This window comes from Pseudomyrmex gracilis, unplaced genomic scaffold, assembly GCF_002006095.1.
Source record: "Pseudomyrmex gracilis isolate BER0280 unplaced genomic scaffold, ASM200609v1 scaffold_247, whole genome shotgun sequence".
Lineage (NCBI taxonomy): Eukaryota > Metazoa > Arthropoda > Insecta > Hymenoptera > Formicidae > Pseudomyrmex > Pseudomyrmex gracilis.
In genome coordinates, this window is record NW_018020831.1 from 168008 (window position 1) to 191271 (window position 23264).

Here is a 23264-nt window from a genome sequence, read left to right on the forward strand (position 1 = left end):
GAGAATTCAAGCGACAATGTCGGACATCTTCGGGAGACATCGAGACGACCGACATCGCTTTTCAAATGTTTCCGGTAAGAGATTTGAAAAAAAAAAAAAAATCGAAAAAGAAAAAAATTCTGGATTTTTTTGCCACGAGCTTGTAAATCCCATGGCTTAATTAAGAAGGATTTAAGTGTGGAGTGTCTGACAGGAAAAGTCCCGACAGAAGCTCTTCGCAGTCTTTCGAAGCTGCTGAGTAAAGACGAAAAGCGGAATTTCTCTCTGGCGGTGAAACAATCGAGAGCAGCCACCGGAATTCCGCAACTTAGCGGATTCGAAACAGTTCTCGCGTTTCTTATACAAGAATGACGAAGAGAAATATAAACATTTCTCCGTGGAATTCTGCGAATAATTTTAAATAGAAAATCTTTTTTTGACATAAAATTTTTCAAATTGTTTTTACTATAATCGTCGAAAATTCAATAAAAGAAGCAAATTTCTTGGAATTTTATTGCTTGCTTGGGATGAGTGTTTCAACTTTACGCCCTCGTTCATAACGGACGTGGAAAAATGTGAAAACTTACCTGCACTCCTCCGGCTCCCACGATAAACAGCAACTGGGCCATGAACAGGGCTGCCAAAAGATTCATCAAGGTTGTACCAGCCAGACTCCTCAAGTCGGAGAAGAGACTGAAACACACAGACACAATAAAATTTATAATTGATAGAAAATTCATGTTACAAAAAATATGGAATTGAAATTTATTTTTAGATTTATTTTGATTAATTTATTAATTGCTTTAACGCGTTCTGAAAATTTTAAATATAAAAATTCTCTCTTAAAAATTAGATTGTGTAAAAGATTAAGCGATTGAATATTAATTCTTAAAATTTATCTTTCACAATTTACATCAATAAATTCATTGTAAAACATTATAATGGCAACAATAATATTCCAAATGTAATATCAAATATAAAATGTCAAATATAAAATCAACGTCTAGAGAGATTAAAAGAAAGCGAGACGGAGAGAGAAAGCAATCATATTGTCCTTCCACCGTTTGAATTTAATGATATTAAATTCAGTCTTTTTTTCATATTCATCTCTTCTGTGAGAGAGTGTCAGGAATTCCTTTTTAATTAAAACAGAAGTTGAAGGATATCGCCGCCTTTATTTACCAGCGCTACACGAAGCGTAAGCGAGTCGCGCGAAGGATCGAAGATGCTCTTGAATTATGAATCTGCTCCGCTTTCTGCTGCTTATAATTAAGTGTCGCAAACTGTTCGTGCAGTCGTACCCCGTGAATAATCCCTGGTCGCTCTCTCGTTCCGTGAATAATTCATAAATCGTTCGCCAAACGACTTCCAGCCGGCAGATGGCCGGAGCCATCCCTCGCGTCCCAAGAAAGACAAAGAAACGCGAGATAGAGAAAAGTTACAAACGCAAGAGTTTCGTCTTTTCCTCGACCTCGACGTTGAGCCGGATCAAAGAACAAACTATTGCGGAAAAATGCGATTAATAAGACGTCGGAACAAGGAAAAGATAACGGAATTAGCCCGTGGCAGCAACTCGAAAGGATCATTGCAAAAAAATTGTCGATCAAATGCGCGCAGCGCATTTTAGATCGAGCGACGGACACGCACAAAAAGAACCAATTTATTGTATTCACGTATAAAATTGCGGAAAAATGTGTGCTTTATAAACTAAGAATTCAACTAAAGTCTAAAAAAAGTAGGTAAACGCGGATATCGATGCGGAATAATAAGTAATGTTTATTCCGCATTTTTTTATCGGCGTAAAAAAAAACAAGTTTAAATAATTATTTGAATTCTTATTTGACGTTTTACGTATATAAGTTTCTTCGAGACTTCCCTATAAATAAGAAAAAAAAAATTTACAGAAACCATTGTGAAAAATATCATCCCGGCCAAAGATCGAATCTGAAACTATCCATTTTCCAGACGGGGCGCGCTTCAATATTTTACAAAATGTCAAAATAAAAAAAAGGAAATATCAATTTCCAGGCAAAGATCTAGGACTGCGCAATGGATATCCAAGAGCCGCAGCCATCTTCCGTAATTTCGCTACGTATGCGAAATTACGATTCGTTTGTGCAATTTTATTGTTACATTTCGCGCGACTTAACTTTATACCCAGGATTACCATTCATTTTTAAAGCTTCATTAAACATTAATACGGCTTTGCGAGAATTATGCGGCGATTCAAACGCACTATGTATCACGCCTATTATATATCCCTGGGAAGAATTTTTTATCGCTCTTTCATTGTCTGATTAGGTTTGATCGATCGGTGATTAATTGCTTCTGTAATAAGCGCGTTCGATTAATATTGAATAATCATCGTGGACAAAGCTGCACATGTATATATTACATGCCAAACAGTAATTATATTATTCATATTGTATTAACATATTATTGCCAAACAATGATTTGTCAGATATATTTAGAGCACCTTATACATATGCATGCGTATATTATATTACACATTCGTATATAAAGTCTGTTTGATAAGAGCGTGTACGGCGAAATTTTTATCTGAAAACTGTAGCAAGTAGAGAAACCTTTCCTCTAAGATGCTTTATGAAGAAAACCTCAGTTGTCGTTTGACCTTAATGACAGAAGGACGTATTTCGCCACGAGTGTTGCCATACGCATTGCGTTTCGAGGCCGTGTTCACTGTACACATCTAAAAAGATCGAAAATGTCGCGCAAAGCGGCTCTGCTTAAGTACACGAGAAAGTCTAAGTCTAAGATGTTTATAAATAAGTGGGTGAAACGCTATTTAGAAGTAAAAAACGAGGCTCTGCGTAGAAAACGACGAAAATCGAAAACAAACTAATCTTACAATTGTTTACAATCCTCGTCTGTCATTGCGTGGCGAGCAAGCGTTATTGCGGCAAAAAGGTATAAATACATATCGTGTGACACAATAAGAAAACGTTTTTTTTTTTTACTTAATTACAATAAATAATTTTAAGTTATGCCTAATATGTGTTTTTATCGTACAGACTGTATATTACATATAATAGTAGGGAAGTGGCCAATCCGAGGCAATAACCAGATCTTTGCGTCAATAAACTTCTTTATTTAAAAAAAAATTGACAAACGTTTTGACCCTAATTTGATTTTCTTCTTCAGTTTAAGGAAGGCTCGTAGGTATAGGAAGAACTCAGTTCATCAGGCGCGCAACGTCGTCAACAACACGCGATTCGAAAGTCTCGGTGCTAACGAGACACGAATAAACAACTAGCGCGACGGCCGCCGACAGACTGGTTATTGCTTTCAATTGGCCACTTCTCTACTATTATAAGTTTTCACGAGAAAGAATACTGAAGTTTGTATATTACATATTGCAGAGTGAGTACGTTACATAGGATGTGCTTTCGCAGAGCTTATCTGGAAATGGCAACGGAGACTCTTCTCTGTACACGTAAATTCACATTAGTATGACGAGAAACGCATCGACTTGGCGAATTCGTTTGATTTATTTGCTGCTTGCGCAGCATCGATATTTGGCTTATGCAGAGAGAATATCGGCGTCCCTTTTTCTAGGTCGCTGGATGGGAGCGAGGGGCATAAATTCACATTGTGTATATATCTATATATGTGCATATACATATATACGTCAGATACATCAGCAATGAGAGGATAACTCGCGTCCACTCTCGTGTGATCCGCGTCGTCCTTCCTTTATTAAAATTCTTTATCCGTAAAAAAAGAGAGAGAGAGAGAGAGAGAAAGAGAAGTCGCGGAATTCAGATTGAAATCGCGATTTCTAGGTCTCGTTGTCTTTGCGAAATCATTTCGCGAATATTCATTTTTCATCACGTGACTTTTATTCACGCGCGCGAAAAGTGAGCGGAATGACTGATGAATAACTAATTGATATAAAAAAAACTTCATGATAGTAAATAACTTATAAAATCTCTACCTTAATTCTCAAAAGAACATAATATTTTTATTGCAGAGAGAAAAAATGCGAGAGTCAATAAGAAAACAACTATGCGCGGTTAAAATTGCTATTAATTACAACTCGATCATTTCATCACAAATTGTAAATATTTAAGTCACTGTGGCCTTGACTGTAATTAAAAAAAAAGCAGTGGTTAGTTCTTTGATTTTTGCGATGCCGCTTTTTTGCCTCCAGCCGGTGCTGAAAGTTTTATCGTTGCATGAATTATTCACGAAGGTGGACGCGGAACGACGATAGATCGCACATAGAATTTCAGTGACAATCGAAAACTCACCTTCGTAATTTTTTTGCTGAACTTTCGCTCTTGTTTCTTTCTTTATAATCATTGCTTGAGAATTGTCTTCCCTCTAATTAAATTATCTCACGAGCAAGGACTTCATCCGCCGCTTTTACATTCGATAAAGCTCGCCCGACGTCGCATATTCGTCCATTTTTTGATGTAAATTTAATAAATTTCTAGAGAAGCGCCAAAAATTTACAGCGGAATATTATTTAGATATTCGAGAGCAAAATACTGGTTTTTAATTTTTTCGCTTCACACACGGAATGGTAATATAATTTTATAGTAAGTAAATGTGCGAGTGTCAAAAAAAAAGTTGATTCACCGAGCGATCCGTTTTTTTTTTTTTTTTCAAGAGTATATTTCGACTAGCGCAATAAAAAGGCAATAAAAATATACACGTGTTTATTTTTGAGATATAGAAATGAATTTAAATAAACGCTTTCAAAGCTTTCGAGCTTTAAGCTCAAATCGTACAAGGAAAAGGAATAGACTAGGATAAAATACCCAGTGATTGGGTCATCACTTTGAAGATTTGTCGATTTTTTTTTCAAGAGTACCAACTGAAAGACTAAATAATATTGCTAAAAAAATTCAAACTAATCCTACTATAATGTCATGTAAAAAGTCAATCATAGATGAAAGAGTTAACAACTAGAAAAAATCAATAATGCCGTTCACATTAGGAGGAGGATGATATAAGTTCGGTTATTCTGTTTGCTGAGTAAGACCCGAGCTAGAAAATTGCGAAATAAACGTCCGAGTTTTCCCCGAGCTGATGATCGAAGCGTTACGACGTGATTAAGGACGTCTTTCCGTTGATAAGCGGAGACAGAACGTCGCGATTTATCATCTCCAACAGTCAAGACGACGAGGGAAACTTGTACACGAATTTCCCATCTCTCTTTCCTTCTAATGATGTATTTCCGACATTAATTCTTAATCACTCGCAAACTCTAATCCGTCCTCAATTTATATTTATCAATTTATATTACACAGAAACAGTGTATCCCGCGCGCGACAAATAAATTGAATTTCGAATTTTGCTTTCGACTTCTTTTTTTCCTCGTGAGAATTAATTCAATCATTTGAGCTAATGTTCTAGATGTGCTTTGCGCAAAATATATTTTTTATTTATTTTAAACGTGTATAAATTAATATATATGGTAATTTGATATGAAGTCAATTCATCTAGGATTTCATACTGCTTGATTTACATCACTTATAGTTGAAATTTATCTTTCCGTAAAAATTAAAAAATCTATTGAGAAAGAGACATCTCCGCCCGGATCTCCGGCATTCCGTACAAGATGCCTCTCCAATTCAGCTACTAAGGCACTTGGTGAATTTCTCGCAATATTTGAATACGACCTTCTATACTTCAATAAGTAACGCACTTTTTTTCTAATCTACGTGAAATACAACAAACTTAACAACATATTTCAGCATATTTCAACATATTGAATTCAATTCAAATTATTATGTGTGTGTTAATTTATACATTTAAAACAAATAAAACATATATTTCGCACGAAAAATGTATTTCATATTTTCGAACACTTTCAAGCACATCGGCTCACGTGACTGAATGAATTTTTTGAATTTTGTTTTAGTTCGATACTATACGAGCTGAAATATGTTGTTAAATTTTTGTTGTTTCTTTTTCGATCAGCAAAAACTGACATCCGTAACTAAGTCCAGGAAGCCAAGTTTGATTGCGGCATTATTTATTTTATTACTAGTAAACAATTTATGTTCGAAGTGACACGTAAAGGGCTACTTTTTTTTCGTCAAAAGTAACATCAGTCTTGAGGAAACCAGCGAGACTTGCCAGTTGACAGACGGCTTTGTGTTTGAGAAATTTTCTCGATCTTTTGTCCTTTTCTTCAAAAAAAGAACACACCGAAGATTATGACGCAAAATCTTGAAACTAATTCTTCTAACGTTTTTTCCGCAACTAATTATATGTAATTAAGTACGTTGAAACGGCTTGAAGATGAATCCAGAAGCAAAATAAGGACTTTAAAGCCTGTAGTCCACTGTTGGCGGTGATGGGTTAAAATAATTTGATAAAATTCAAATTAAAATTTGGGACGTTTCGATCGTATTTTTATTGCGATCATGATCAGCCAAAGCTGTAAAGTACAAATTTAATGTATATGCGACGTTATAATAGTTAAATGATACATAAATACAAAAATTAAATTTGAAGTATAAATCGGAGTGAAAAGTGTAACAGTAAAGTACAATGTAAAACAAGCAAACGTACCGAACAAATTCAAAGTGCCTATGCGTAAACAGTTATGCCGAGAGTAGTCAGTAGCACGCAGATGTTTGTGTTCTGCACAAAACGGTCAAGGAGTGATAATTCTGGACGGTCACGAATAGATAAATTAAGTCAACAGTAGTCAAATAATGCAAAATACTGATAGTTATTGAAAAATTGAAGGTTACGGAATAAATTGATTCAGTCAAAGAAAATCTTATTCACTAAAAATGTCAAAATTGTAAAAACAAATCAGAGACAAATATAAAAGAAAAAAGAAAGAGAAAGAAGAAAAAGGAAAAAATGAATAAATTATTAGAACACTCACATTCTGCCGCTAAGATAAAAGTAGTCACGACTTATCTCCAAACTGCAAACGCACAATCACGAGAGGACACAGCAGCATGACTCTCACCAGCGAGTGTGAAAAACAAGTGAGATATACATGTGCGGTGCCAAGAGACAAACAAGCCAGGTAACAACAATGGTAGGGGAAGTTTTTGAACCCGGCAGTTTATTAGTTGAATTTATTGAGTAACGGTATATAAATTGATCTTAAAAACTCTGTATCTTTCATCAGATTGGCTCCATTCTTCTGCAACTTGATGTGCAGCATTTCCGAAATGAGTCTTTTGTGATAATATATTTTTCGATATCGAGAATTTCCACATCATTCCACAGGTAATCATGTCTCGAGTCACTGCGGTGTTTACTGACTACTGATTGGCGGTCATACGCCAAATGAAAATCGCGCTGATGTTCAGAAATTCTCGTACGTAACTTTCTATTCGTCTGACCAACGTATGACATATCGCAAGAAGAGCAGTTGATCTTGTAAATCACATTACCATTCAAATAGTTATCAAGAGCATCCTTATGGACTTTGATTAGACTGGTCAAAGTATTCGTCGCGTACACATTAAATATGTACTTTACAGCTTTGGCTGATGATCGCAATAAAAATACGATCAAAACGTTCCAAATTTTAATTTGAAGTATCAAATTATTTTAACCCACCACCGCCACCAGTGGACTACAGGCTTTGAGGTTCTTAATTATATGTACTTATCCGCGCCCCGAACGTGATATCCTGCACTTGTGTTAAAGTTTCGTAACATAATAAAAGTACAATAACAAATATTTGCTTGCAAAATAATTTCGTGCTTACGATCCTTCCTTCGTCTTATTATCCTTGGCTTATAGTTTCGCGGTAACTTTGAAATCAGAAGTATATAATCGCGAACTCTGGAGCGAATATCTCACGCAAACTTCCAGCTTATCGACAAACTTATTAAAAAAATAGGGAATAAAAGCCGACGAGAATACAGCGATTGAGATATTATCGAAAGAACGGAAACGGCTTGTAATCACATTCAAGACAGTTTGATCCGATTTTCAATAAAAAGCCATGACGAGCGAAATTCGGGAGATCGTCGGTTTGAATTATCCGGTCTTCGAGAATTGAAACGCCCAGATTGTCAATAGAAATTGTCTGCTCGTCAAACTTGAGCAGACAACGAAGCACTTGAGAAATCGATAGATTCTTGAAATGTCAAGCGACAATTGCGACAATGCAACAAACATTTGTTGCATTGTTTGCATTTCTATTCATCAAATATGTCGAATCTACAATTTTTTGTATTCACTATTATTCGCAAAAATTATGTAAACTTAGTTCTTGAATAGTTATTTTAATACATATATGTCGTTCTTATTAAGTTACATTTTGTCACAGTTTTATTTTATTTTATTTTTATTGTGTCCATCATCAGAGCTAATATTTTTTTAGCACGCACGCTGCTCGTAAATTTTTATTTGCACTGTCGAATATCTTTGTCTCTTCCCGTTACCTCGCGTGATATAAAATTCAGTAGTATACGATGTTTTGACGTCGTAGCCGATGCTAATGGCGACCAATCCAAGTCATCGCGACGTTTTTATTATTGAGGCGAATCGTAAAGGAACGTGAATAAAACTCAAAAAAAAAAAAAAAAAAAAAAAAAAAAAAAATACTAAAGACGGAAAAAATATCCAACGAGGAAGAATCTTTTGACTGAAATCCACTTCTCCCACACTCCCGGTTCGAATCTAAATCGCATAGCAAGCCCATTATGGTTTCTCCAACGACACGAAACTTTCGAGCTTGTTAAACGCTTTCGTCGTCTTTCAAAGTCTGCATAACAAGCTCGCGTATCCGATCTCAAGTATCATAATAATAATATTTTAGTTTTGTCAGTGAATATTTATTAAATTTGTACGTGTCGTGATAAATCAAACTGAAAAGTGTACAACTATTTAATTCCCGCAAGCTTTCTTTTCTCTCTCTCTCTCTCTCTCTCTCTCTCTCTCTCTCTCTCTTTAAAAATATTGTAATTTATATTTGTTTTATAATTGTTTTTTTATCGATGTAGATGTCGAAATCTGATTATATATAAATTTCGATGTTTTATATTTTTGCAGTTTTTAACACACGGCAATGTCACAGTTGCGTGGCACAGCTGCCGTTTTCATGCGCAGAATCCCGCTGTTATTTCGCGTCATCGCCACACGAAGCCGGACGTGTCGCGCGAACGAATCCAGTTTTGCTGCGATTGTTTTTATTAGGTACGTGAGAGTACGAGAGAGAGAGAGAGNAGAGAGAGAGAGAGAGAGAGAGAGAGAGAGAGAGAGAGAGAGAGGAGGGAGAGAGAGAGAGAGCCGCAATTTTAACTGGCACTAGATCGTCAGAAATCAACTTTCAATTCGATAAACGTAGTTTATAGTGATCAATGTACAACACGTCACCGCGTAAAGCGTGAAAATTGTTGTTGTTTGCACACGGGAATAATAACGCCAAAGCTGGGAGAGCGGTATAATAATTGCGTTTTTACGGAATAACACGTCGCGCAAATATTAAAACCGAACATCTTACGATCACAATCGAACAAGAAAGAATCTCTAAAACGTTTCCTAAACCACGTAATTCATTCGTCCGCGAAATCCTAATAACATTTCTGTCAAAAAACTGACTATAATAAATTGAGAAAAATAATTTATATTAGCAGCAACGATGATTTCTAACACAGACATTTCTCTTTCTCTTGAGATGTAAATTGCAATTTGAATTTTTCGACTCACAGGCAAAGAAAAAGTTAGTCGCGACGAGCGTACGAATTATTGCGTCATTTTTCCGACGAGCCCGAACACATCGCACCGGGTCGAAAGAACGCACAGAGTCGTTACGGTTAAAACTTCATTTCCCCGTTGGCGCATTGAAAATTTACCGTAACGCAAAGTTACTCGGAAAATACACGCGCGCGCGAACAGCGTAACTTCGAAAATGCACAATGTGCGAACTTCGTAAAAAGCGCACTGATGTGATTTCATTTGCTTAATTAAATATCGCCAACATTGCGAATACGGTTCGCGTAACGAGAAATTCATAGAAAATAACGATCGTTTTTCAAAAAGCAACTTACCTCGCCTCATAAAAAAGAATAAAAGATAGTCAAGGATTAAATGTTGCATTTCGTCGCGTTACGGTTTTCACAAGCGGATTGTTGTCACGTTACGGTGGGAAACGCGCACCGGTGGCTTTTCCAGATTTCCACCCGCTCTTTGCGCCAACCACCGCGCGCGCGAGCGTTATTTCGCGGAACGTTTGTCGCGTTAAGAAGTATAAATTGCACGAGCTCCTCGTCGTTTCCAGTCCGTGAAGCGCGGAAGAGCCGCGCGAAGAGAGCTTTTGAGATTCAACGCACCGCGCCGTCCCTGTTCTCCTTTCGCTCACGTTGTCGCTTTATAACCGGGCTGACTTTTTCATCCTCCTTCTTGCGTGTCGAATTTCTTTTCTTTTCCCATCGCGTTTTCGTCATACGTGTCGATGGCGCGCGTACACTCTGTTACACTCGCTCGCAGTGTCACAAGACGCACCACGCGCTATAAAGACAACGGCTCTCTTTCTACGATCCTATTGCAACTTCCGGAAAGTAGGTTTCTCACTCCTCGAGATTGATCAACCCCGGATTGTTCGGAGGAGATTCGGTTTTTGTACGTTACGTAGGGGGACGAATTTCGAAGATTGTATTTGCGTATCGAGATTTAAAATTTATCGTGACAGTAGCGCCGAATAAAACTGCAGACAATCTCTTTCGGGAGTGGCATTTTCCAGAATGTCATCTTTTCGTTATTTAAACTCAATTTAATGTTTTTTTTCACTTTCGTACAATAATTTAACACAGTTTTTTCGGTAATTCTCTGACTTGGTAAACGATTAAGTGTATAATAAATTGTAAAAAAAATCAATTTCTCGTAGAAAGATAGAGAGACTTTCGTGGAATTCGAAAGCAGGAAATGCCGCTGCAAATCCGAAAGGCAATTTACGATGCAAAACGGAAGTACCGTTGCGGGTACGTGTGTCGTAAAAAGATTACGATGGAATTAGACGACGCGATGGTGTAGCGACTAAAAACCCGGCTAAAATAGGTAAGTGTAAATTCACAGACCTTGAATGGAGTTGCGGGACGATGCCAACGAACAATGCGATGCGCAACGGCGCGAGAAACGCGCGTTTGGGAAGAATTGCGCGGAGGTTTTTGCGCTCGTCGTTCAATAGCGGTCTTGCGGTCTCTTCCCCGTCCTCCCCTCACGGTTTTCAATGTTACGATTAAATGAACGATGTGAGTCACGCGCAAAAAGAGCGAGAGCTCCATGAAATATATATTCCCGTGAGCTTTCAAGCGGTTTTGTGGAAATAATGACGCGAAGGCTTCATTTGTCAGAGCACAAGAAAAGCGCGGAAGAAAATCTCAAGTATCATCATCGACTCGCAGAACTTTTGTTATTATTCCAACACGTGATAACGACATATCATCAGATCCAGAAAATGCTCGCGCGCGTTACACGTTGTTCCGCATAAAAGTCCGTCGTAGTTGTTACGTTATACATAAAAAAATACTTCTTTTCCCTCTCTCTCTCTCTCTCTTTCTCTAACTGCGCAAACTTTGCGTTGTTCGGATGCCGGAATTTCAAAACAAGTTTATTTCACTCCTCTCGGCTTTTCATTCTCTCTAAAATTCTTTTATAGCTTTCCGCCGCGTTCCAAAACTCGGATCAACATTGTATATATTTTAAAAAGTATCTAAACGGCAAACTTTCATCACACTTGTCCTTTTCCGATATTTACGAAATTCCAGAATGCGCGAGCCACCAAGAGGCAATCTCTGTTATGAAAACTCGTTCTCTCAGACGAGTTCGAGGAACATGATATTATTGCAACAAAAAAATGATGTTTAAAATCGTTCGTCAAATATTTGCGCGTTTCAGTTTTACTTCTCGTCGCGCGATCGTTTGATACTCCGACTGTTGCGTCGAGTAAGTTTCGACATAATTTCAATTAGGTATATTCAATAGAATCGTGATTTATCGTAATAACATCTAATTGCGAAAAACAAAACGATTTCCTCCAATTTTAGTTATAATTTACCCGAATAAATCTGCAATATTTTATGCCACATACAAAATATTGAATACGAAATGAGAGAGATTATTGTGGGAGGATTGAATTTAACATCGCAATATAATACAGAATTAATAACGCGACGCGCGCGCGGTGACAAAAATAATCATCTCGTTCGTCAAACGTTTGCTTTTATCGATAACACATATTTAATTCATTTTACCATAAACAGAACCTGTGTACCTGACGAAATAGCTATGCATTATATAATTATATCGTCATTGAACGACGAGTGCGAACCCCGCCGCGATTCTTCCCAAAATGTTGACAGCGGTTCTCGCGCCGTCAAGCGCCGCATTGTTGGTTTGACATCGTCCCGCAACTCCATTCGAAAGAGGTGTAAATTTATGTTTGCTTATTTGCCGTTTCATTCGCAACGCGTTCGTGCTAAGAGAAACAACTGGAAAGATGCGCTTCTTTTCGGATGAATTTGGTTCGCAAAAAAATCTCAAATAATTTGCGCGAAGAATAAAGATTTAAAAGATCGAAAAAATGATAAAAGCTTTTTATAACGCGCTGCTTCATTCATTCGGCGCGCAGCGTTGAAGGGATGCCACTCAAACCTGTCAGATCTCTCGGATATCGACGGACAGCCAGATACGTCCGTAAGACGTGAAAGTCCGTGATGGATTGGCGGAGCTGCGATTAATTAGGTCACGAGTCGGCAACAATTCTGCCCAAATAACGATATCGAGCGAACTTGACAAATAGAAAGAGAGAAAGAGAGAAAAAGAGAGAAAGAAAGAGAGAGAGAAGAGCAATTCCAAAACTGGTCAAAAGTTGGAATTGATCGAGGAGGACTGAATCTCTTTTCCGATCGACCACACGATATGTCATGTTTCCGTCGATCAAACGAGCTTTACTGCTCGGATTTACCTAAATATCACTGTCGGCTGAGACTTGAGAGATTTATAAGACACTGCAATTGTGTGTAAATGTAAATGACAAGCTATATTTCTCTCTTCCTGCGGTACAAATGTACCGCGTTATTACTGCGGAACGAGGAGAAAGAGAAATAATTAATTATTGTATCAAAGTACACATTACGAGATATCGCTATCGTGCGATACGTTTCTCTGCTCGTTGCGCATAAAACACATTGGATCGAACACAATGTATCGCGAAGTATTTACATTAAATTTCATGTTGAGCAATTAATTTACATCACAATGTTAATAATATTTTTCTCACGAAAAGAGCGTATTTGTGTTTCTGTAACAAAACGATCATTCGTATCGATTTTATCGAAATAGTTTCCATTTTTTTACACAAACTTTTGCACATGCAAAAACTATGCGTAGAAATATAATATCTCTTGCCTCTCTCCTCGATCTATATTTTTTGTCGGTTTTCGTTTTTTGCTTATCAAAAGAGAGCGAAGCGTCCCGATGAAAGGAAATCAGCGACGATGAGAATCTGCTCCTTTTAATTATAAGTGTGTTTTTTCTTGAACGAAGGAAAATAACGTCGACGGCAAAACTTCTTCGCGGAGTTGCAACTTCGACGCGCAAAATATGACTACAAAACGCGACGGATCGATTTATGAATCGTGAAACTTCGGTGCGCTCCGCATAAAAGCTTCGAACGACCCGAGGCGCGACAGCTTCTTCGATGTTCATTTTCATTAAAGTTTCAACTTGTTTTGAAAGAGCGCGAAATCCGCAAGAAAATTACCCGTGAGCGCGAAAAAATAGACTAATCCTCGAGCACGATTTATTGTTCGAGCGTACAGATGCGTTCACAAAAATGCAAGATGATATCTAAGTTCCGTCGATAAAACTCCGCGCTCCACAGGAAGAAGATTCGGTAATTATGCAGATTAGGGGAGCCACTTCCGATTTGAATTATTTTTACATATGTTGTCAAGGTCATTGTCCCGAGTAATAATGTAAAGGTTTTAGACGGGAGTCGTTGTTTGGTAAAAAGTTACAAGGGGAAGAAGTTTCATGAATAAATTCTTATTTTTCGGCCCCACGTACATTTCGTTCGTGTTTCAAGCGTGTAGGCAGGGTGGGCTGCGCCCCCTGCAGGGGGAGGGGCTTTGCCCTTTCCTCCTGTTCCTCCCGTCAAGAAAAAATAAAGAATTTAAGAAATATACGTAGAATCGAAAAATAAGAATTCATTTACGAAACTTTTTATGTGAACCTTTTAGGACACAACAGTCAGAGGCGTATTTAACGTCGGTGCAACCGGTGCGATGCACCGACGGGCCCCGGGATCTGCGGGCCCTCGGTGCATGATAAACATTTATAAATTTATAATATTCATAACATTACCTATCGGAGTTGCGAGTGCCGAAAGATCATTTAGTGTATTAAGGAGACTTAAAAGTTATTTAATAAGTACCATGACACAGGAAAGAACATCTGATCTAACTTTATTATCAATTGAAAAAAATGTTTTGATTAATTTAAATTTGGAAGATGTTGCAAACAAATTTATGTCGGTTAAAGTTCGAAGAGGTGTTCGTTTCTAAATTTCCATACAAATAAAAAATCATTAAAAACTTTTGTCTAATTGCCTTTAATAAATAATAATAACAATAATAATAATAATGATAATAATAATTATTATTATTACTATTATTATTATTATTATTATTAATTAAAGGGCCCTCTCATCTTTGTCCTTGCACCGAAATTTTACCAGTCTTAAAAACGCGCCTGACAACAGTACCAAAGCGTATAAACAAACGCTACATGTGCACACACACACTGACAAACACACGTACAAACGCAGAACACATATATTGATACATAGGATGTCGAGAAATTGCATATTGTTCAGTAGACTTCTTTCCTTTGTAACTTTTTACCAAACAACGACCCCCGCCTAAAACCTTCACATTATTACTCCGGATAATGACCTTGACAACATATGTAAAAATAATTCAAATCGGAGGTGGCTCCCTTAATCTGCATAATTACCGAAGATTCTATCTCAGAACGGAGAGATAATCGAGCCGCGACATTTAAAAGCTAATTTATTTGTCAGAAGTCAAAAGTGTGTTTGAGAAATTCTCGACGATTGCGATCTCTTGGAGAGCTTAAATAACGGAACCCAAAATTCTCGTTTGCGAATATTCCGAGAGTCTTTGGTGTATTGAATCTCCTCCAGCGTGGAAATAATATCGCTTTTAATAACTCGACTTATGACGTAGACGAAATTGCACAATGAAATTCGGCCGTGGCTCTTGCCAAACGTTTCACTGCTCTCGGCGAAATCCGGCCGTTCCCACACACACACAAAGTTTGCGGGGGGTCAACAAGAGAGAGGAAAAATACGACCTTGACCTTTCATCGATTCGGAGACGAATATACGTAGATGACGAGGACGAGATAAGCGGGGAAGGACCCCCCGTGCACATTCCGCGTTCCTTCCATCCGCGGCACGCGAAAATACGCAGAAGGATATATTCCATCGATCGTTCCACTCCTCCGTCGTCGTTGTCGACGATGGTGCTCGGCCCGATTTGCTCGCGTTTGCAATGCGGTATGAATTCTAATGGCACGCCGCGAGTCTCCGCAAGTTGGCGGTATTGTACTATGAATAATTATCGCCCGCGAGAGAGAAAGAGAGATAGAGAGAGATATCCGTGCAAAGAGAGAACGGAGAAGATTAATCTGTCAGAACGCTAATCCGCGATGATCTCAGCGATAATGGTTGATTGCGCGCAAAATCGAACGCGAGGTATGCGAGATATACTCTTTTGTGTAACGTAAAATTCAATTTGTGCATATCCATAAATATCGGTATAATATCAATTCTAACATGAAAACGAGGGGAAATGTTTACTATGTTGATGAATTATTTACAACAATTAATTAAACGGTCTCAATTAAATCAGCGTTATGAATAATACAATATACAGGTAATTCGGGAGAAATAAACGCAATGATTGAATCATGTCACACAGTGAAATGCAATAACGACAAGTGAAAAGTACATTCAAATTAATCTCTCGTAAATTGAAAATTGCGTAGGAAACCGGTAAAATCGATGTGACGTGTATTGTATGTGTGTATATATGTATATGTATATACACAAAATCCGCTACGTAATTTTCATATAGATTGTAGACTTTGCCGCGCGATACGTATATACGTGCGGCATAGCCGAGGCAATAAAAACGCGAAAAACCCATTATAAGAGTCGCTTTAATCTCCCCGGGATATCGTTTCTCGGTGCATTTCAATTAATTAAGGTCAGCTGTATCTCGTCCTACCTTTGTTTGCGCAAAAGGCAATGTACACTCACCGTCTTCGTCTCTTCTTTTTCCACTTGTTTTGTTAGAGAAAGGAACAACGAATTATTTACTTTTCGCATCCTCAAAAAAATACGAGAAGAACACGAGAAGTGCGTGCGTGCGTGCGTGCGAGAGAGAGAGAGAGAGAGAGAGACGGTCAAAGTCGAAACGCTCGAGTTCTTGAAAGTTACAAATGCGAAATTCAGGACAATCGATACTTTTACACGCCGCGCGTTGTGTGTGAGAGACATTATTTTGGGAGGACGTGAGAAAATCTAATGGCGATAGGTCACGAGAGATTACGGGCGCGCGATGTGCGCGGCTTTTGCCGAGACTAAACTAGTCCAACTTCAGGCGCAGCTGGCTTGCCGGTTGCCGTTTTAAGCGTTTACTTATTCCACGTACAAGGAGGATTCTCCCCCTCGAAGTCTCTTGAAATTACTTCCTCCCCTTCTTCTCGAGCGCGTGGGTCAGAGAAGCTCTTGTTCGTTTGACGTGCGGATTAGAAGCGTTCGTGCGAGCTAAAGAATAAAGAGCCAAATCTCTGAGGCGCGACAGTGGATTAATGTGAATAAAAACTCATTTTCGAGTTTGCAGCGCATGAAGGAACAAATAACACAAAGTTGCGCGCGGCTTTGCATAAGTTTTGATATTTTTCTAAGAAAAATAAACGACCGAGAAGAATTGTCTCACCTAAAATGTGACATTTTCTCAAAATTGTTGAAATTTACTGTAGTTACATGTATATGACGCGATTGCGCGATTCTTTTGAAGAAACACGCGCGCGGAAAAACATACACACAACGTGATGTTCATTGGTAATCTAACCTATAATATATCAATGTTTACTCCAAAAAAGACCGGATCAACAAACACATACCGGCAAAAACAGCTTCATCAGCGTAAAAGCAGCTTCGAACGCAACATTTGAAGTTAAATATACATCCGAGAGTAGTCTGGCTCTTCAATATTTAGCTCTAATATTTTGACTATCGTCGAAAATATTGTCGGGAAAATACTTTGTGGCAAAAATGCATTTATGCGGAGCGTCCTACAAACACTGAGAATTTTACACACACTTTCATTTGATCAATCTCGTTTTAGAAAAAAATTGCAAAGAGCTCATCTTTCTTAATCCAAATAAATGCATATAAACGATAAAAAATGTATAGAAAGCAATATTGTGATTACAAAGTATAGTAATTGTAAAATAAAAAATTTAAAATAGCAAATTTACCATTTACAGATCTTGCGCGCGAACGCAACGATAAAAATATTTCGGTGACGGTGAGTTGTGTTCCCGCGATTTGCGAAAAAGCGACAGAAAAAATCTCGGTCATAAAACCAAAAGTTTAAATTTGTTAAATTGGCCAAAGTTTGGAAAAAAGAGAGAGAGAGGCATTGGTGCGGAGAATATGTGCGCGGTATGTGGAAAAATAACGCGGCTCGAGCTAACTTTTCAATTGTGCGTGTCGAGCGGTGCGTTTGCTCGCTCATCGCGGTGTTTGATTACAATTTTTTTGCCAGCCTTCGCAAAATTGATATTTCTACCAGGAAATCGACGTGTCACCGCGGAATTTCTCTCCGGTTTGCCGTCGTCGTGCGATTTTTTTCTTTTGTTTCTTTCCCGTCCCTTTGTTTGTTCACCGCCGATTCTTCTTTTCGCAAAAGTTTTACGACAAAAGAACATGCGGCCGATCTGAAATTTAAATTCGCTCTTTCGATGAGGCACGCGAATCCCAGTCGGAGACTTCGAATTTCCATTAAACCTTTAGGAAATGATTTTTTTCGTGAGAAGATGAAAGAAAGATAACGAAGAAAGACAAGCTGAAACAATCGATCCACACACTAGTTGTTTTAAAAACCAAATATTTTTTTATAATATATTACAATCATACAATAATAATCAGAATATTACCGAAAAAGAAAAAAAAATTCCATTAATTTCCTTTCAGAAACGATGTAACTTTCAGAAATGCATCTTTCGGATTACCGACCTCTCATATATCGCTTTTCAGCAGCGACATAGTCTGTGTGTAAGCCGCTTACTCGGGCAAAAATCTCCTCCCGCCTTACCTTAATCTTTACTTCACTTCCACGTCTCACCGGGTAAGAAAGAATCGCTCCACGTTCTTCTCCCGTGGGTTTTTAAAGCCATTACGGTCGCCTCTTTGCTCGTCTCGCGGGCGAGCGAGGCGAATTAAGTGCTCGGAGAGAGTCTCAATCGAGGGAACATTAGGGGGGTTTCGCGCGCGCGTGGGGTAGAATAAAAGGCGAGAAGAGTGGCGGAGAACAACGGCGTGGCCGACAGGTGCGACTTTTAAGGTGAAGCGACTCGTGCTCAAACTTGTCAAAATGCAATTTGATTTCTGACCGTGGCTGTTTCGGCTTTGCGACGTAAAACGTTTCAACTTAAAAAGGATCTGATTTTCTTTTTTACACGACGTGTTTCAATTAATTCTCGCGAACAAAATAAATTGTGTTTGCAATATTAAAATCGCTAACACGTGATATTTAATTCGCGCACGCGCGTTGTTACATTCGTTTGCAACGCGAAAATAAAGAGTAATTATTCATTTGCACGTAAGTCGATGAATGCATATATTTGCGACATATTGTGCGCAAAACAGCACGTAATTTTGGCACCCGTTTAATAATAAACGCGCTCGTCAAAATAATTTTCACGCCCAACGTGCATTTAATTAAACGACTCGAGTGAGATGCGATCGTCGTCATTTACATAAAATATGTAGATTTTGAAACACACAATCGATTTGTTGCGAGCACGTTACAAGGTGTATTTTAGGACTTTTTTTTTACTATTTTCGATTTAGCGCAACGTTAATTTAGTGCGACAAAACATGTGTAATAAAACTTTAAAAGTGTGTAAAAAAGTACAAAAAATCAAGTATGATAATTTAATTAAAATAATTTTGAGTAATCAAAAACTTTGTAGTTCAAACGACAAGACTTTATCTCGATTTGACGAATTTGATTTCGACTAAATTTTCAGTTTGAAATATAATTGTCCGATTCGAAATCTACGTTGTGTATTTCTCCAACGGAATTACGTGGGATTTTCCCGCAATCCGCAAGAAGAAGATCCACGCATAGTTCGAGATATACTCCGTGAACACGACCGCAGTCAGCGTTAAACTTCGCCGGAAACTAAACCGAATCGTCTAAATCAACCTGATGAGAGGATAACGAGACGGCCGCCACCACCTTTCCAAGTTACGAAACTACGAAGAGACCGGTGGCGTGTGGCTACAGCGTTTGACATTCAATTCATGAGCAATTAGAAGCTCTCTCGTGACTTCATTCACGACGACCAAATTAGTTGAAATTTGATCATTGAATGAGTACTTTTTATACGTAATTTTTTTAATTCATATATAAAAAGATTTAAAACATGATACAATATGATCTGAAGATTAATAGATTAGAAGATTTAAAAAAATTTTCCTGATTATTGTTGAATTAATCGATTCAAACATGTTTGAGCAATTGTAGGATAGTTGCTATAATTTAGAATTGCTTTTGTTTTTACTCTAATTTTTTTGGCATCTTACAGTGATCTTAAATTGCGTCATTTAACAAAAATAAACTCACCAATAATAAGTACTTAATATTTTCGCTGCCACTGCTTCATCGTCGAACGTCGTTTTCACATTCGGCGAATTCCGATCAATTGCACTCGCGCCCAAAACTACGTATTCTTTTTCACGGCACTTCCGATGCCTATCGTACATTCGAGAGTTTTCGTTTAAAACTCGCGACGCAATAATAAACACTTGCAAAAGATACTCAATACGTTCGCTCGCAACGCTACCGCGACCTATGACAATCCAAGGGCAACCTTGCGCTCTTGTGCGCGACTTCACTCCGTTCCACAAGCGAAGTTCCGACGAGACGAAAATTGAATCGATTACGAATTCGGAAAGCTATTAATCGTGATCACAAGTGTTAATTAACAGTTTACAACGACCACCCGATGTTTTCTAGACACACCCAATACAAATTTGCGCTTCTAATTCGGAAACCAAAATTACAAAGCAAACGCGACACGTGTCTGGCTCGTTGCGTGACGTTGCAAATAACTGAGTAGCGACGGGAGCTACGCCAATCAAAACAAAATTGTAAGAAGCGGCACTTTTAAGAATGTAACAACAACAAGTGAAAAAACACGCGTCCAAAATATTCTAAGTAATAACTTTTCGAAAACAGACATGGGTCTCTTAGACCCACTAAAAAATTTCAAACCGAGTAATTTTTGTATCCATTTTTTTATATTCCCGATGTTTCAATATGCAAAAAGAAATACCCTGAGTGTCGAAAAACCTGTTCCAACAATACGTAGGCAAGATTAACGAAAGGAAGTTAGTTAAATGTAAGAGTTTACGACGAAGCCCAGTTAAAGAAAAATGAGCATCCTTAATTTCTTTATTCTGTAAGAAGTGTAATCTTTTTTGCGACTTGTCCGCCTAACAGTGACATTGATGATAGCCACTCTCAATACAGTTTTTCGTATAATGCACCTCACTTGGTGGATAACTCACGTGTAAAAAAAATTACCATCAAACCCGATAATTTGAACGGGATTAATGATTTGAACTATCTAAAAGAGAAGTGGTTTATCAATCTTACTTCTGGTGACATCCCTGACTCAGTCTGTAATCTTCTCTCTCTAGGAGAGAAATTCTGTTTACCTACTCAATACAAAAAGCAGTTAGTTCTGGATGTCATTAAAGATACCGAAAACAACATTAGACACTCTGATCAGATTGTTAAATCTAATATATGCTCACTTGTGTTTTCATCTCTCGAACTTTTCTACAATAAACATCCTTGTCTAAATAGCGTTGAGATAAATATTGTTGAGAGTGTGGAACTTACTAGATCTTTTGTTAAAGATCACCCAAAAATCATATTTACAAAAGCTGATAAGGGTAATGTCACTGTAGCTTTAAAGATGATTATGTCGCGAAGATGGAATATATGCTAAGTGATACTGATACTTACGTGAAAACTAATATAAAGAATCCGGCAAAAAGAATTTAAAATAAGTTAAATGAGTGTCTAAGGGCCTGGAAAAATGCGAACTACATTAGCACGAATGTTTACTATACTTTGATTTAATGACAAGCCACTTCCTAGAGCCTACGGACTTCCGAAGATCCATAAGCCAAGCATTCCTTATAGAATTATAGTCTCTTGTACAAACACCACGCTGTTACATGATATTTTGTAAAAGAATCTACCTAAGCCACGCAGCTTTGTAAAAAACAGTTTTGATCTTTTCGGAGGTTTATCGGGTTTGCGCATTAAAAGCTCGGATTTATTACTTTCTCTCTATGTACTCTTACTATTCACCAATATACTTCTTGACTTAGCTATTGAAGAGGTGAGAAAGAGGTGGGACTATATCAAGAATCACACAAACATCTCTCTTGACTCATTCATTAAAGGCCTTGAATTTGTACTATCATCGACATTTTTTACCTTCAACGGCACCACTTACCAACAGACATTTGGTACCCCTATGGGTTCTCCTCTCTCTCCCATCATGGCCGACCTTGTTCTACAAGACCTCGAAGAAAACGTTCTCAATACTTAAAATTTGAGTTTACCTTTTTATTATCGATACGTAGACGATATCCTCATGGCTGCTTCGAGGGATAAGGTCGATATTATTGCCAGTAAATTTAATTCTTACCATTCCAGACTTAAATTTACGATCGCGCGCGAATTAGAGGAAAATAGAACAATTAATTTTCTAGATACGTCTATTTCTGTTGTCGATGATATGCTGATTCTTGATTGGTATCATAAGCCCACTTTTTCAGGACATTATCTTAATTTTTACTCACAACATCCTTTCAAACAAAAAATTGGAGTTATGTTTGGCATTATCGACAGGGCTTTCTTACTTTCTCACCCGAAATTCCATAGAGAGAATCTTATCAGGGTCATGCAGTTAATCAATGATTACCTTCTCGATTTGATTTTTAAGATAGTTTACAAGAAATTACATTGTTTATTTAACAAAAAATTAAACAGGATGAGTGGTGAGACTGCATCTCATAAGACTTGTTTGAATTGAGAGAAGAATTTTTTTACTGTTCCTTTTTTGCCAGGAGTTACTGATAAATTCTCAAGAACGTAGAAGACATTTAATTTCAGACTATCATACAGAAATCAAAATTCTTTAAATAGTTACATTAAAGTGCATAAAGACACTCTCGATCGTGATAGAAGCAGTAACGCGTTGTATATAAAATTAACTGTTCTTCCTGCAATGCCTCTTATATAGGCCAAACAAGCAGACAATTGCATACAAGAATTACTGAACATCAACGCAATTTTTACTTAAATTACGATCGTTAGTCCGTCGTAATCAGCAAACATCGGAGTGATCTAGGACACGATTTTGCTTGGAATAATGTCCAGATACTCGACAATGAATAGTTTTATCATAGGAGACTTATTTCAGAGATGTTGCACATAAAAATGCAGAAACACGGCATTAATTTAATGAAAGACACAGATTTGTTAGATTCTATATATACTCCGCTAATTTTGAAAATGATTAGATAATCTTTTATATCTCGGTTCTCTCCTTCTTCTCAGACTGGTCTTTTCCTTCATTTGTTTTTCCTACCTTGTTTTTCTCGCATTTACACGTCGTCTGTTATGCGAGATGTTTGTGCCTTGTGAGATGCCTTGTGTTATCTGTGTGAGAGAATTCAACGTATTTTATGTTTAATTTACCAATTACTCAGTAAGTATTATTGTTTTTATTGACTCTTTCTTTATGGTTAGTTTTTTAATATGACTTCATGTTATCCTGATGTACGCAATTTTTATTTATTTTAACCTAATGACAATTTGACTTTCTTCTTTTATACTATCGTTCAATTTTTATATTTATTACCTTTTATATTTAATATATAAAAATTTTATTTTCTTGACCAATTTCACATTTTCTTATTTATTAAT

The 23264-nt window shown here is 37.5% G+C and overlaps 1 protein-coding gene across 1 annotated transcript in view; it reads right to left on the reverse strand.

The window, feature by feature from the left end:
• Positions 1-23264, reverse strand: part of LOC109859206 (adhesion G protein-coupled receptor E3-like) — a 69910-nt gene that overhangs the window by 30425 nt on the left and 16221 nt on the right. Inside the window, exon 3 of the mRNA XM_020437213.1 lies at positions 567-672. Coding sequence (XP_020292802.1) covers positions 567-672 — 106 coding nt within the window. The remainder of the gene's footprint in view (positions 1-566; positions 673-23264) is intronic.